Below are 16,735 nucleotides of genomic sequence, written 5' to 3' on the forward strand. Positions count from 1 at the left end.
TAATTTTTGTGGCATTTTTATCCTGTGTATGTATACCCATGAGAACAATGAACTTGACCTTGTAAATCTGTTCATCTCATCTTAATGTTCATAGGATGCAGAAATTGTCCAATGAGCTCTGAATACTACATAACTGTACTTGTCCCGAACCTCTCCAGTTTTGGTTAACCAGATTGAGATCAATGTATTTTAACTTTTTTTTAAAAAAATATGCATATCGAAATGTTCCTTGTTGATAATTTTTGAGATAATTTTGGTCTTTGTCCTGTTAACATTATGTTCGAAAAGCTTCCAAATTAGTACAAGGCACACGTTGCTATGTAAGTGGATGCAATTCATTCAACTTGGAAGCTGGAGAAGTCGTTTCTAATATGTGTGATTCCCTACCGGCTGGTTCGTAAATTAGGATACTACAGCGGAAAAACAAGAAGACAAGGAATCCTGATGCAGGGTCTCGACCCGAAACGTCGACCTTCACAAATGCTGCCTGAGCCACTCAGTTCCTCCAGTAGTTTGGTTGGGTCTTTTTTGCTCCAAGTTCTAGCACTTGAAGTTTCTTGTGTTTCCAAAAAGTAAACATTGCAAGAAATTTGCAAAGCAATCTGGTGCGCGTCCTTTACCAAACCCGTAACTATTTAAAGCGGCCCGTCGCCGCCTCCACGAAGGTGGGGCCTTGCTCCCACCAATGAATTGCAGCACCTCTCATTTCAGTCAGGAGCGATTGCTCCGCGCATCGATTAATCAGCCAGATCATCTACTCCATTGCACATGCCTGTCCGAATTCGAAAGGACTTGCGCACCGATTGTTGAGCGTCACAGGGAGGAGAAGGACATTCCTGATTGGCTGGAAGGGGTAACGTGCTACGCTGCAGAGCGTGCGGACCGACGGCCATGGCGAGCTGGTGCTTGGGCACGCGGGCGCTGTGGGCCGGCGGCTTCCTGTCGGCGGCTCGAGCGCGGGGGCCGAGCGTCAGGTGGGGTGGCGGGGGGTGCGCCCGGTCCCGGGGCAGGTGGGGTGGCGGGGGGGGGGGTGTGGTGCGACCCGTCCCGGGGCAAGTGGGGTGGCGGGGGGGGGGGGGGTGTGGTGCGACCCGTCCCGGGGCAAGTGGGGTGGGGGGGGGGGGGTGTGGTGCGACCCGTCCCGGGGCAAGTGGGGTGGCGGGGGGGGGGTGTGGTGCGACCCGTCCCGGGGCAAGTGGGGTGGCGGGGGGGGTGTAGTGCGACCCGTCCCGGGGCAGGTGGGGTGGCGGGGGGGTGTAGTGCGACCCGTTCCGGGGCAGGTGGGGTGGTGCGGCTGGGACAAGTGGGGTGGGGGTGCCCGGTTCCAGAGCAGGTGAGGTTGGGTGGGCGGTCCTGGGGGGGGGTGTGGTTGGGGGCTGGGACAGGTGGGTGGGGGTCGTGGTGGGGTGGTTTGGGGGGCATTGGGTAGGTGGGTGGGGGTCTGGGGTGGGGCTGGGGCAGGTGGATGGGGGCACTGGTGGGACCACAGCTGGGGGTATGGGGGGGGGGGGAAGCGCAGGGCTTGTGGGTGCAGGGGGTCCTCCTGGGCCCTTTCTATGCCACTTTGTGTCCCAGACAGGAGTCTGGTGATTGCTCCTGGGGCCACTGCTCTCTCTGGCCTTTCAGTCAGCCCACTAATTGCTGCAATCTATGTCTCCCCCTCCAGATAAACCACCCCCTTCCTGCATTCCTCTCCCTCTCTGCACTCTCACCCCCTTCCTGCATTCCTTGTCATCCTTCCGCCGCTATAATTTCTTAATTATTGGGATCCTTGACCTCAATTACTGTCCCGTACCCCCTTGTTGAAACTTGAGCTCTTATGACTCCGATCTGCTTTTCTTTATGCCCATTAAAGTTACTTTATATTGCATCAGCTTAACTGCTCCTTCATCACTTTTTCTGGCAATTGGTAGTATATTACTGTACTAGTTTACAATTCATCTAATTTAAAAAGAAAATCAAGTCTTTTAAGATAATTGTTTCTGAACATACAAAGTTGATAATCAGGAAAAGTTCCCCATGGCTTCCCCATGATGGTTTGTTTTACCACAAGAGAACACTTCTTTCCACTCGTTCTTTTAATCTCCACACTATTAATTTGGAGTAAACTTCATTAGTTATTCGTTGTGAGTAATCTCATTTTGGTAGAAAATAAAGTTTTTTAAAGGAGCATTTTAATTGGATTATGTATGCCACTGATTCAATACTGATCAGACTTACTGTTCTGAAAATAGGGGAAAACTATTCAACAAAATGAGGTCTCTTTTGCCATTTAATTAGATCATTGCCAGCCTGTGTCCTTTTACCTTATCCATTACCTTAATCCATTACCTTAATACATTTAATGACTATTCGGCTGAACAACATATCTACAAAAATGATGCAAATTTTTGCATTATAGTTACAAATCTTTCTGTAATTCTGTTTAATGAGTTGATGATAAAAACAAGTTTAATGAAAGTTTGAGCTTTATGTATGGATTAGAGCAAGTAATGTCCGTTTCAATTTGTGTTTTATTTAATAAAGTGAAATGAGTTGAACACCTTTCCTAGGTTATTCTGTACCGCTACGCAGCAAAAAAACACAGGACAAAGCTATGACGATGACCAGAGCCATCCTCAGAATGAAAACAAAGGAGAACCAAACCCAACAGAGAGAACACTAATAGAAGAAAAGGCAAAGCTAGAGGAGCAACTCAAGGATCTTACAGTAAGCATAAAATGACAAATGTTACATTCAAACTTCTCATTGATTTCTGGCAGTGGCATATCAAGAGGGTCTTTTTTTCTTGTATTTCTACAATGCAAAAAGGACCCTAATCTTTACCTAAGATATATCTCAATTTTAAATGACCTGCCGTTTATAGTTATGTCCCCTTATTCTAAACTCCAAGGAATACCAGCCCAAATTATTTAGTCTCTCTTGGTAGAACAGCCCTAACATCCCAAGAATTATTTTGGTGAATCTCCTTTGTACTGCTTCCAGTTTTACTATACCTTTACATAAGGGGACCAAAACTGCATGCAGTATTCCAGGTGAGGCCTCACCAACATTCTGTACAATTGCAACAAAACCTTCCTATTTTTAAACTCCCTTTGCAATGAGGGCCAAAATTCCATTTGCTTGGACTACTTGTTGGATCAGTCTGCTGGCTTTTTGTGATTCATGCACTAGGACGCCTAGATCTTTCTGTACTTCGCTCACTTCCACTCTCTCCATTTACATAACCTGCCTTTTGATTTCTTTTACCAAAGTATATGACCTCACACTTCCCCACATTAAACCCATTTGCCAGTCTTTTGCCCACTCAATCTATCTATATCCTGTTGCAGAATTACAGTATCCTTATCATAATGTAACCTTCAACTATTATCGTATCATCGGCAAACATGGAAACCTTGTGTACATTATTGACCTGGAGGAAGGAACAGTAAATGGTGAACAATTGCAGGCCAAGAACTAACCCCTATAGTTCTCCATTAGTTATCTCCTTTCACTCTCAGAAGAACCCATTTATTTCAATTTTGTTGTCTATGAGATGGCCACTTTTCAGCGCATTTGAACATACTTTCTCTGATACCATGGGCTTTTAATATATGCATCAGCATCCTATGTGACACCTTGTTAAATGTCTTTTGGCAATTTAAATATACTATATCTCAGAATTATTGCAGTTCCCTTCAAACATGCCCTTGATATTTCCTGATTTATGCTTGGACCTATTGAGAGGTTACATTTAGTTGGTCTATAGACTACTCTCACCTGTGTCTTTTTTCCCCTGCTATTAATGATTTCAACCCAAACTGATTCCACATCACGATCCAGTACCTTTATGTCATGACTCAGCACTGTTCTGGTACCTTCCTTGATTAATGACTCCATCCCAGTTCCTTTCCCTTTTTCCTGTTCTTTTGGAACATGGTATAACCTGGGATATTGAGTACCCAGTCCTGGTAACCCTGCAACCATGCTTCTGTAATAACTATTTCATCATACTTGTGTGTTGCTATTTATGCCATCAACACGTAGCATTTGCAACAAGATAGACATGTTTTCAAATAAAGAACATTAAGCTTTGATTTTTTTTTTAGTTATTTATAACTTTGAATTTGTTTCCAAGTTTTGTCGTCTGCAAACTTACCAACATCTAAGTCATTATTATATATAACAGAGTTCCAGTACTGTTCCCTGTGGTACACCACTGGTCACAGGCTTCCAATCACAAAAACAACCTCCAGCGTCACCATTGACTCCTATTAGTGATCCAGTTTGTGTTGGATTCCATGGGCATTTACCTTTTGGACCAGCCTTCCATGTGGGAACATATCAAATGCTATGCCAAATGTCCATGTAGACTGCATTAGCTGCATTGTTTTCATCTTTACACTTAGTTACATTTTCTTAAAAATTCAATTAAATTAGGATCTCCCTCCAATCATACCATGCTGACTATCCTGAATTCATCCCTATTTTCCGAAGTGTATATTGCTCAATGTTTTTCAATAATTTTCTCACCACTAACATAAGATTTAACGGGCTGAAATAACCTGGCTTATCCCTGCTATCCTTGAAGAAAGGAACCACATTTGCAGTCCTCCAGTCTTCTGGCACCTCATTTGTGGCCAACAAAGATTTAAAAATCTGTCAGGGCCCCAGATATCTCCACCTTCACTTCCCATTGCAGCTTGGGATACATCTACCCTTGGGGCTTATGCACCTTTATGTCCATGAAGACATCTAACATCTCTTAATATAATGTGCTCTAGAATATCACCGTCTCCCTCCCTGAAATCTCCACAAATCTCCCTGATATTTGTGTAAAAAGCATAATCCTGGCATCTTCACTTTGATAGTGATTGGGCATACTTGGTTACTATTTTCCTAAGGGAACTTGAGATTCAAACAAATGATATTCAGTTTAGCAGTCATTATGAAAAGTGCAGATTTGCTTCCTTTCTTCATTTTAAGCCTGTGCTGAGTTGAGGGCATCTTGCCGTGTGCTTGAGTGATTAGCCTTGGCAACTAGCTTAAGTTTACATGTAACCCCTCAACTGTATATAAAATCTCAGAATTTATTCCAAGCTATGGACATATTGATGGAAGGTACTGTACAAAAGCTCCAGGGGCATCCCAGCTTTTGCCTTCCCAGAAAATCTGGCTCTGTTGTTTTCTTTCAAAATGTGGATGGGCTATTTTGTTTCAAAGCTGTCATTTCCGTATAAAAGTAGTTTCTATTAAGGCTGAAGAGCAGAACCTGGCCATTTCTTTTGCATATGTATGTTATTCCAAAATTACTGCTATGCTGTGTTCATTCTCTATCCCTATTTCTTTATACATGTTCACATGTATCAGTCATGCATCTGATATAGTGTAATGTCTGAAGTTTGAAAGACAAGTTTTTTAAACCTAGCTGTTTGCTAGAATATGTTTTCTCTCATACTATTTGTACTCCAGTAATTTATCCCGCTGGCTGTTCTCCAGATGTGAGCTCAGAAAATGAATTTCATCAGTTAGTTTGCTACCAGCCAAGTACAATTCTGACTCCATGTGCATGTGCTCTACCTCCACAGATTGTACCCATATCATTGCTTCTGACTGTTGCAACTCGAGTAATCATTGACTTAATTGGAAATTATGATGGAAAATTTTGTAGTCATACAAATGTAATACAAATTACTTTTATTGATGTATTTTAAATTGCAAATTTGTGACTATTTGAGGTGAAAAGTGCGTGGACACTTTTTGTTCCAGGACAAATATAAGAGAGCACTGGCAGATACTGAAAACTTGCGTCAAAGAAGTCAAAAACTTGTTGAAGAAGCTAAGTTATATGGTAAGAGATCAGTAATGTTGTATTTACATGTAATCCATACTCTTATCACTGATTATGTAGTCATTTCGCGCAGCTTGTTGATACGGGAAGTTTGGAATAATCATACTATTGGTGGGCTGGTTTGGCAGGGCCCTCAACTGTTCGTAACACCTGCAGTTTGGATTAACCAACCTGTCGTTAGATGGCATGGGTATTTCCTGTAGGGGTTGGATATCCTTTAATTGTAATAATTCAAAGTTGCGGGCATAGAAGTACTGACTTGCCATTAGCAGATTTTCCAATATTGTATTAGAACCATAGAACAATACAGCACAAGACAGGCCCCTTGGCCCACCACGTTGTGCCGACCTTCACACCACTCCTAAGACTATCTAACCCCTTCCTCCCACATATCCCTCTATCTTAAATTCCTCCATATGCTTATCTAACAATCTCTTGAACTTGACCAACGTATCAGCCTCCACCACCACCCCAGGCAGCGCATTCCATGCACCAACCACTCTCTGGATGAAAAACCTCCCTCTGATGTCTCCCTTGAACTTCCCACCCATTACCTTAAAGCCATGCCCTCTTGTATTGAGCATTGGTGCCCTGGGAAAGAGGCGCTGGCTGTCCACTCTATCTGTTCCTCTTAATATTTTGTACACCTCTATCATGTCTCCCCTCATCCTCCTCCTCCTCCACTGAGTCAAGCCCTCGCTCCTTTAGTCTCTCCTCATAATCCATACTCTAATCCAAGCAGCATCCTGGTAAATCTCCTCTGCACACTTTCCAACGCCTCCACATCCTCCATATAATGAGGCGACCAGAACTGGACACAGTACTCCAAGTGTGGTTTAACCAGAGTTTTGTAAAGCTGCATCATTACTTCGCAGCTTTTAAACTTGATCCCACGACTTATGAAAGCTAACATCCCATAAGTTTTCTTAACTACCCTATCCACCTGCGAGGCAACTTTCAGTGATCTGTGGATATGAACCCCCAAATACCTCTGCTCCTCTACACTGCCCAGAATCCTGCCATTTACCTTGTATTCCGCCTTGGAGTTTGTCCTTCCAAAGTGTACCACCTCACACTTCTCTGGATTGAACTCCATCTGCCACTTGTCAGCCCAGCTCTGCATCCTATCAATATTCCTCTGTAAGCTTCAACAGCCCTCCACGCTATCCACAACACCACCAATCTTTGTGTCATCTGTAAACTTGCTAACCCAGCCTTCCACCCCCTCATCTAAGTCATTAATAAATATCACAAAAAGTAGAGGTCCCAGAACCGATCCCTGTGGGACACCACTAGTCACAGCCCTCCAATCTGAATGCACTCCCTCCACCACAACCCTCTGCTTTCTATAGGCAAGCCAATTCTGAATCCACACGGCCAAGCCTCCCTGGATCCCATGCCCTCTGACCTTCTGAAGAAGCCTACCATGCGGAACCTTGTCAAACACCTTACTAAAGTCCATGTAGACCACATCCACTGCACTACCCTCATCAATCTTCCTGGTCACCACCTCAAAGAACCCTATCAGGCTAGTGAGGCAAGATCTTCCCTTCGCAAATCCATGCTGGCTGTCCCTAATCAGTCCATGATTCTCTAAATGATCATAGATCCTATCTCTCAGAATCCTTTCGAGTAGCTTACCCACCACAGACGTAAGGCTCATTGGTCTGTAATTCCCTGGACTACCCCTACTATTTTTTTGAATAAGAGGACAACATTTGCCACCCTCCAATCCTCCGGTACCATCCCCGTGGACAACGAGGACTCAAAGATCCTAGCCAACGTTTCAGCAATCTCCTCCCTCGCCTCACGAAGCAGCCTGAGGAATATTCTGTCAGGCCCCAGGGACTTATCTGTCCTAATATTTTCTAACAGCTCCAACACATCCTCTCTCTTGATATCTACATATTCTAGAACATTACCCTTACCAACACTGTCCTCAGCGTCATCAAGACCCCCCTCCTTGGTGAATACTGAAGAGAAGTATTCATTGAGAACCTCACCCAGTTCTACAGCTTCCAGGCACATCCTCCCACCTTTGTCTCTAATCGGACCTACCTTTACTCCAGTCATCCTTCTGCTCTTCACGTACGAGTAAAAAGCCTTGGGATTGTCCTTAACCCTACTCACCAAAGCCTTTTCATGTCCCCTTCTTGCTCTCCTCAGCTCCTTCTTAAGTTCTCTCCTTGTCACTCTATATTCCTCACGAGCCCTGTCTGATCCTTGCTGTTTACGCCTTATGTATGCTGCCTTCTTCCTAACTAGTTGTTTCACCTCCCTTGTCACCCATGGTTCCTTCACCCTGCCATTCTTTCTCTGCCTCGCTGGGACAAATTTATCCCTAACATCCTGCAAGAGATCCCTGAACATCGACCACATCTCTATACTACATTTCCCTTCAAAAATGTCATCCCAATTTACACTCTCAAGTTCTAGCCTTAGCCTCATAATTTGCCTTTCCCCAATTAAATATCTTCCCATCCTCTTTACTCCTGTCCCTGTCCATGACAATTCTAAAGGTTATGGAGCAGTGGTCGCTGTCCCCCAAATGCTCACCCACCGATAGATCTATCACCTGACCCAGTTCATTACCTAAAACTAGATCTAATATGGCATTTTCTCTAGTTGGCCTGTCAACATACTGTGACAAGAATCCGTCCTGGACACACTTAACAAACTCTGCCCCGTCTAAACCTTTGGCACTAAGCAGGTGCCAGTCAATATTTGGGAAGTTGAAGTCTCCCAAGTCTAATATGGCACAGGAACTGCTAACAGACTCAGTGTGATTCATGGGGATTTTAGCAAATTCATAACCTGCTGCTGGACTCATTGAAGTTCAGCATCAGGAGTGTAGTGGAAAGCTGCTGATGGAGTTTGACCAGCAAGTTCAGGCTTCTGCCTTTGTTATGAACTTTCTGATATATGGGAGTGTTTTACAAACTGAAGAAACATTCTGACGTTGACATCTGCATCTAGAGCAAAAATAAAAGATTAAATTAAGATTTAATTTGTTCTAATTTTAACTCATTTGTATTTTTGATTGCTTAATCATTTTTATCTAATTCTCTTTTTTTTACTATAAATGCCTAATTTGTTTTAATACTGTCTTTTCCTCCCTTTTGATTTGTTGTAATATTAAAAACTATGGAATTTGTTATTCCATTTGGAGTATTCCACTTCCCTTGCATTGCTTTAGTCAGGCTCTTCTACTACTAGGTGCAGTTTTTTTTTCCTTGCATTGACTGTGGCTTTAATCCCTAGTTTAACATGTTTTAACATTTATTATATTCTCCCAACACTACCTCATTAATTTCCCCTTTTGGTTTCTGTCAGTGATTCATTTTCCTTTCCATGTAGTTTGTTTCAAATAGTAAAAACAACTTGTTTTATTTTTTTTACTTTGGTGTCTTGAAAGTTTCCAAGTTTTATTGATGTAGGTGAAATGCAGCAAGTATCCTGCAAAATAATAGATATGCACGGAATTGGTAAGGGTAACAACACCAAGTCTGTCAGGGTAACTGTGGGTCTGCATAGGACTTGTTCAAAAACACATTGAGCAATTTTGTCTGAAATCATAAGAGTAAGCAATGCCTGTCTGTTTAAACTGGTTTAATGTATGATCTGCAGTTCATGGATGTGATTATTTCATCTATGGCTCTTTGTAGAATTACTTGAGTATTCTGTTTGTGATTTGCTTAGTTGTGAAATGCCAACAAGGTGATGTGTAGTATTTTTCTTTTGCTTGCAGAATAGTGTTCCGAGGTTTTTTGGCATCTTTAGAGAGCTGACAGGCCTATAATCGTTATCTTTGTTTTTCTTTCTCTGGGGAGTCCTTAGTATGTACAGCTGCAGAGGCAGCCTAAGTCCCATCTGCATCAGTGCATCCTTCAAACATTACTAAGAATGGCCATGAAACACTATGTTGCATTAGTTTGCCCTGGAATTGGTTTGTTATTGTAACATGTACCAAGGTACAGTGAAAAGCTTCTCTTCATACAGATCAATTCATTACCTAGTGCCTTGTGGTACTACAAGGTAAAACAATAACAGAATAAAGTGTTACAGTTACAGAGAAAGTACAGTGCAGGTAGACAATAAGGTGCAAGATCATAACAAGGTAGATTGTGAGGCCGAGAGTCCATCTTATTGTACTAGAGAACTGTTCAATAATCTTATAACAGCAGGATAGAAGCTGTCCTTGGGCCTGGTGGTACGTGCTTTGGGGCATTTGTATTTTCTGCCCAATGGGAGAGGGGAAAAGAGAGAATGTCCAGGGTGGGTGGGGTCTTTGATTTGTGCTGGCTGCTTTACCGAGGCAGCATAGAGTCCATGGAGGGGAGGCTGGTTTCTGTGATGTGCTGAGCTGTGTCCACAACTCTGCAGTTTCTTGCGGTCATAGGCAAAGCAGTTGCCATCCCAAGCCATGATGCATCCAGATAGGTTGATAAAAATTGGTGTGTCGACAGGGACATGCCAAATTAGCCTCCTGAGGAAGTAGAGGCACTGGTGAGCTTTCTTGGCTGTGGCATCTTTGTGGTTGGACCAGGACAGGTTATTGGTGATGTTCACTCCTAGGAACTTGAAGCTCTCAACCTCAGCACTGTTGATGTAGACAGGAGCGTATGTACTGTTTCTCCCCCCCCCCCCCCCCCCCCCCCCCCCCCCTTCCTGGAGTCGATGACCAGCTCTTTTGTTGTGCTGCCATTGAGGGAAAGGTCATTGTCATGATACCATTTCACTAAGCTCTCTATCCCCTTCCTGTACTCTGATTCATTGTTATTTGAGATACAGCCCACTACATTGGTATCATCTGCAAACTTGGAGTTAGAGCGCAATCTGGCCACGCAGTCATGAGTGTATAGGGAGAAATAAGGGGAAAATAATTGGTGAAAAATATTGCATAATTTTAAGAAATGATCATCTATTCTTATATTAGAACCAATATTCTAGGCATTATCTTTGACTCCACAATATCAAGTAAGTTGCTTTTAATGTTCTACATCTAGTTTAGAAGTGTAATAGATGAATTAGGTTGGGTCTAGATTCTTTTTATAAAATTACTTTAAACTGGGCAAATCTGCTTTTTATTTAGTGATAACCTTGCAATTTACCTCCCAATATTCTTTCTCTTAAAAGATTGTGTAATATTCAGGTACTGGTAGTTCAGTACTATATATGAGTAAAGCTATTTATTTCTTAGTTTTATTATTTGATCCTAGTTTGAGGCTGCTGCTGAGGTCAGCATTTATTGCTGATCCTAGTTGCCCTTGAGGATGCAATGGTGAGGTGCCATCTTGCATCACTGCAGTCCATATAGTAAAGAAACTCCTGTGGTTTGGTTTTAAGTTCCAGGATTTTGACATAGCAATAGGTAGAATTATTATGGCACAGGAGTTTGCCATTTGGCTTATCAAGTCAGTGTGGTGTGCAGCTTGAATGTTGCAATGCTGTGTGATTCTCCTTGTCCTTTTGGATACCTTTTGACCCATCTTCTAGCTTTGTTTACCCTATCATCTATTATTTTAAATTCTCACTTCTGTTACTCACCAAGTAATAGAATAAATCACAAGATACCTTCACTGCTTTTGTCCCTCAGTATCATATAACTTCTCATCCTTGGTGATTTCAGTCTCTATTTGACTTGTTATGCTTTGGATTCACTGTCTTCCTATTTCCACCCACCCACCCCCTAATCTCCATTTTAGTGGAGAGTCCCCAATCTGCATTCATGGCCTCTGCCTCTCTTTGAAATTTTCTGTGTCATATGACCTTGATATTCCAATTTTCCTCATCTCTGATCACAGTCTTGACTGTTCTCTGCAGGCTTCCTCTTTCCTCCCCCTGCTGTCCTGTGTCCATTCTAAAATAAAATCCCTTTCCCAATTCACTTACTTTTGTGCTTCAGTTCAGAATCTCAATTGCTCAGCCTTTGGATTTCCCTTCATTGTAACATCTCTGCCCAGCCATGTCTATTTGGTGTCCAATATTACAAATCCTTAAGTGTTAGGGCAAATTGTAAGGGTTGTTGGAACAGCATACGGGTTACTTGGAATGCATGGAATTTATTTTAAATCAAAGGCATAATCTTAAAACATAAATTACTGGCTGGGGGGGTCAGCTGGATTAATGCAGACAATTCTGGGGGCTGCAGTTTGAGGAAGGTGTATGGGGTTTACCAAATATTATGCAGGAAGTATTTGCATTGACGTTATTGATCAGACACAGTCAAGATGTAGCCCAAAGGCTTTTCTGCAAGAGAAGTTTGATAGAAAATGACTGGTGACACATCATTAGTGAAGAATCTAAAGTGGAAATGAGGAAAATGTATTTGCATCAGGAATGTGCTACCAGGAAAAAGTCATGGAAGCTACTTCAGTAAACTGATTTGAAAAGGGAGTCATACCCAAGATGAATTTATAGGGTTAAGGATAAAAAGTGAAGTTATTCCAGCATCATGTCTCTTGCCTCCCCACAATATTATGTTTTATTTACTTGGAAAATGTCATTTCTACCTTAACTTCACATATTCCCTTCTGTACCTGTCTAAATTTTTCCTGTATTGATCTTCCTTTCCTAAAATTGTTCTGAATCATGAACATGAAAAATTAAACATTATTTAATTTTTTTTAGAAATGTCTTTGCATTTCATTTCAAGGTACTGTTGCTTCGTCTGGATTTCATTACTGTTTCTGTAGATTGAAATTTTTAATTGATGGTACAGCTATTTTGCAAAGGTTAGCTGGTGTAATTATGCCTTTTAGCTATTGAAATAGAATATAGGTTTTAATTATATCTTAAAACAATGTAGTTTGATATTCTAATTTGACAGGGTGTCGGTGTTATGCTTCTGATATGCATGCAACTGATTCAACTATGCTGATTGTAATATGAAACATGTTAAAGAATCAAGATCTTTTTAAAAAGCTGAAAAAATTGGATACTTGGCAATTAAAATGGAAAAAGCAACAGCAGAAAAATAGATACCAGCACTTTTAATGAATTTACAATGTTACTATTGCTATTGGCCAGAGGAAATTCATCTAGGATTAACTTTTACAATTCCCTTTTTTAGTGTTTTATTGCTTTCTATTGCCTTTTCTGTATTTTTACTGGATACTGTCACTGTTTTGATTGTATTTTTCCCCCCTTTAAGGTATTCAAGGATTCTGCAAGGACCTTTTAGAGGTGGCAGATGTTCTTGAAAAAGCAACAGAGAGTGTCCCCAAGGAGGAAATCACTGAAGCGAACCATCACCTTAAGAGCCTCTACGAAGGTCTTATCATGACAGAAGGGCAACTTCAGAAAGTGTTTTCCAAGCATGGCCTTGTCAGACTGAATCCCATTGGGGCCAAGTTTGATCCTTATGAGCATGAAGCTCTTTTCCATAGTCCTATGGAAGGGAAGGAGCCAGGCTCTGTGGCACTGGTGTCCAAGATAGGGTATAAGCTCCATGGACGCACTCTTCGACCAGCATTAGTTGGAGTTGTCAAAGGAGTAGAATGATGGTGATTAGGACTGGCTGATGTAGGATAGTTCAAAGACCATAATAGTTGACATTCTTTGACTAATGGATTTTTATGTCTTACTGTTTCTGAACTATTGAAGATAGTACTGAATTCTGCAACAAATAAGGATCTGCGTATATTAAAGAGATTTCCCTATTAAAAGTGTGTTAACTGTTAAAATGAGCTATGTCTTGCTGCTTCAGGTATTGGTCACAAATACTTGGATCTTTATTATGCTCTAACTGAGCTTCCTACAGACCATTTTCCCCTGAGTTAAGATGTTGGACTGGGCTGCTTGCATTTGGTACCTGTGCGAGGCTACTTCTATGATTGTAATTATCTGTTGGCTCCAGGCCTCATCTCACTCTTCCCTCCTGATTCCACTTAGGCATTCAATTTTTTTTTAAATGGTTAAATCTTCATTTCAAAACAGGAAGAAAAATAGTCCATTCTTCAAAGTGTCCAATAGTATGGTTTTATTTTACAAAAATGACCATTTCTTGGACTTCAGTATTTTACATTAATCTTTAAAATTATGAATTGTACTCTGTACAAAATTGAATTTAAATTCTGCTTTTGGAAAAATTGATCAAGTATTAACATTATTCCCAAGTGTTGAATGTTGTGAAAATTGTTCTGTTTCAATGTCAGTAGTATTGACAACAGGAACATGTTTCGTAAATATTCTGTGGAGTACAAGAAACTATTGTATAAGTGAATAGTTTTTCTTGTAGAATCAGCAAGAAGCTATTACAATTGTTGAAGGTACCACTATATTTAAAATAAATTTGACCAATTAAGATAATGGTTTGAATCTATTCTAAATAGTGGATTAAATTAAGGTTACAAGTTTTAATTATCAATTTGAAAAGAACACATTGTCCATGAGAGAGGAAGAAAGACTTTTTCATTTTTAATTAAATTATACAATAATATTTTCTTTATCCAGTCTAAGATTATTAAACTTATTATTTGATTCTTAAAGCTCTTTAAATTCTTTTCAATTAATCCCAGATGGAGAATTGCACAATTGCATATCATACCATTTATAAGTTCAATAAAAAGCAAAACTGCAGATGGGAGTTAATGTTAACCTCAAAACTGTTGAGTCAGCAACTGAAGACAACCAATAAGTTAATATTTTGCAAAGTCTGCATCTGAAAGATGAGGTTTTTTTTAACCATAGATGTTGACTGATTTCTTTCCTGCGCTGGTGTGTTGCACCACCTTGTGGTAATTATACTATTTCCATGATTACATTAGTTTTCTCAACACTGAAAATACACAGATTAGAGGACTGACAGTATTAAGTTTTAAGAAAGGACTTCTTAATGTCAGGCTAAAATTAAAATTATGAAATCCAAAACAGGGCAGATGTTTAATTTCCCAACTTGTTGACAGCTGTATTAGTAACTTTAAATTTGCATGTAATGAACCAAAAACCCCATGTTTATGTGCTTTGACTTTAAAGAATACTCATTAGGTTCAGAATTTGTGGATATCAATCATGTATTTTTTTTTAAATGTGGAGAATTTAATGTTCAGCTTCCTGTGAGATAGTAATTAGTTTTAGGCTGGATCCCCTCATCCCTGTTCAGAGCTGCTGAGTATTCTTCCCCAAGTACCAATAAATGTTTTATACTCCTGTAAACCTTTGGTTACATTGCAAAGAAATGTCTTTACACAGTAACTTAACCAGTAAGATCAAACTTGGGGGTTGCTTTAAACAGCACTACTTGCATTCTTTGAAGTAGCAGAAAATATCATAGTTGACAGTTTAGACAACACCTGTGGGCAGGGAAAGGTAGGTTAAATTTAGATTGATGCATTTCCTACCTGTATAATACTAAATGCCAATTATATAGTCGTCATAATTTTTTTGTGGTGTAATTTGAAAGCTATAATTAGTAATACATCTCATAGAGGTGGTAGCACATATTGAACAAATATACCCAAACGAAATAGACCACTGAAAATTCTAGCCTTTTCCCTTCCCACAGCAATTCCACAAAGTTTAAGAAAAATATCAATTGTAATGAATTTAATCAAGTGTGAAGAAAACCATTTTTTTTAAATGTGTGCTTAAATATGTTTTTAACTGTTGTTTTCAAGCTATCATTTGAGTTGGGAGTGCAATTAGTGAAGTATGTTAATACATAGATGGTAAAGGTCTGTTTTCAATACTGTCCATGAAAGCAAGGACACAGACTTGCTGGGAGGACTTGAGGATCGAGTGATTATAGTCCTTATTTTGTTTATGGTAATGAGTCCTGAGCCTTTGCTTGTATTTCAACAATAAATTATTAGTCAAGTGTTATGGTTTTGGGGGTGCTCGAAGTAGGTTCCCACAGTAACAAGGTGAAGAAGGCATTTTCTTTGTCCTCTAGTTGTTCTGGGACCTTGGATTGTATATTACTTGTGGGCCTGTCTGGAATATGAGGCTGCAGTATCAGCACAATGGTTGGAACATTCAAAATTAATCCTTTAGCTGTGCCTCGATAAAACTAATGAACTTGTAGAAATTGTAGTGTACCATTTCCAGGGTCCCATAGTCTACATTCACAGTAATGCAGCCATAAGTAATGACAAACTTGTTTGTGGTAGGACTATTAGGAACTTGATTTACAGAACTGTTGTTTCATGAAATATTGCCTTCAAGGGAAGGAAAACAAATAAAATTAATCTTGGAATAGCATTTTTTTTAAAGTATGCCTGAAGATGTGGATACTTTTAAAATCATGACCAAATGTCCCAAAGTTGCTAATCCAGTGTCACACTTAAATTGTACTGGTACCTTATTCAGTATTGTATCTGCCACACTGACCCAATTTAAATACAACCTGATTTAAAAATAAAATTGAATTTATAAACTTTCACATTGTTTCATAGCAAATTAAGTACCCTTTGAAGTGTATTTCAAGGCAAATATTAGTCAATTTCTGCAAAATCTCAATATGAACAAGAAATCACCTGAATGTTTGGTGTTAGATCTTGGCCAGAATACTGGAAAAATGTTGCTCGTTGACTGTTAGAGCATCTTTATGTATGTGAAAATAGGTGGAATTTAACACACACCAGGTAGCATCAATTAGGGAAGCACATGGTATTTTGTCAAATTTAAGCCAAAATCGAATGATTTCATCCTAATCCGCAGAAGATCAGGGATGGATTTTCCAGTTCAATGTCACACCATGCATAAGTCTAGGAGTTGGTTATGGGAGCATTGCAACCAGCATGATTCAACCCACAGAATGATGGAACAGGCTTGAGGAGCTAACTGAAGTACTCATGTTAATATGTTGGCATCAAATTCTAATTTCTTCTCACTGAAAGAACTTCTCTCAATGCTAGTTATTTTCATCTAGTGAAATTTGACTCACTGTTTAAAATTAAGTCA

At 40.3% G+C, this 16,735-nt stretch overlaps 1 protein-coding gene across 1 annotated transcript; it reads left to right on the forward strand.

The window, feature by feature from the left end:
* Positions 1–813: 813 nt before the first annotated feature.
* Positions 814–16,428, forward strand: grpel1 (GrpE-like 1, mitochondrial). The gene is made up of 4 exons (XM_052010589.1): positions 814–974; positions 2,553–2,709; positions 5,752–5,833; positions 12,987–16,428. The coding sequence occupies exons 1-4, from the start codon at positions 892–894 to the stop codon at positions 13,334–13,336; spliced, it is 672 nt and encodes a 223-aa protein (XP_051866549.1). The 5' UTR covers positions 814–891; the 3' UTR covers positions 13,337–16,428.
* Positions 16,429–16,735: the final 307 nt, after the last annotated feature.

This window comes from Pristis pectinata, chromosome 2 (genome assembly GCF_009764475.1).
Source record: "Pristis pectinata isolate sPriPec2 chromosome 2, sPriPec2.1.pri, whole genome shotgun sequence".
Taxonomy (NCBI): Eukaryota; Metazoa; Chordata; class Chondrichthyes; order Rhinopristiformes; family Pristidae; genus Pristis; species Pristis pectinata.

What these genes read in the sequence shown, in the direction of transcription:
- grpel1 (XM_052010589.1), top strand. Translation starts at nt 892, where the DNA reads ATGGCGAGCTGGTGCTTGGGCACGCGGGCGCTGTGGGCCGGCGGCTTC. An exon ending in GCGCGGGGGCCGAGCGTCAG is followed by an intron (nt 975 to 2,552) that starts GTGGGGTGGCGG and finishes CACCTTTCCTAG; the next exon opens with GTTATTCTGTACCGCTACGC. An exon ending in AGCAACTCAAGGATCTTACA is followed by an intron (nt 2,710 to 5,751) that starts GTAAGCATAAAA and finishes TTTTTGTTCCAG; the next exon opens with GACAAATATAAGAGAGCACT.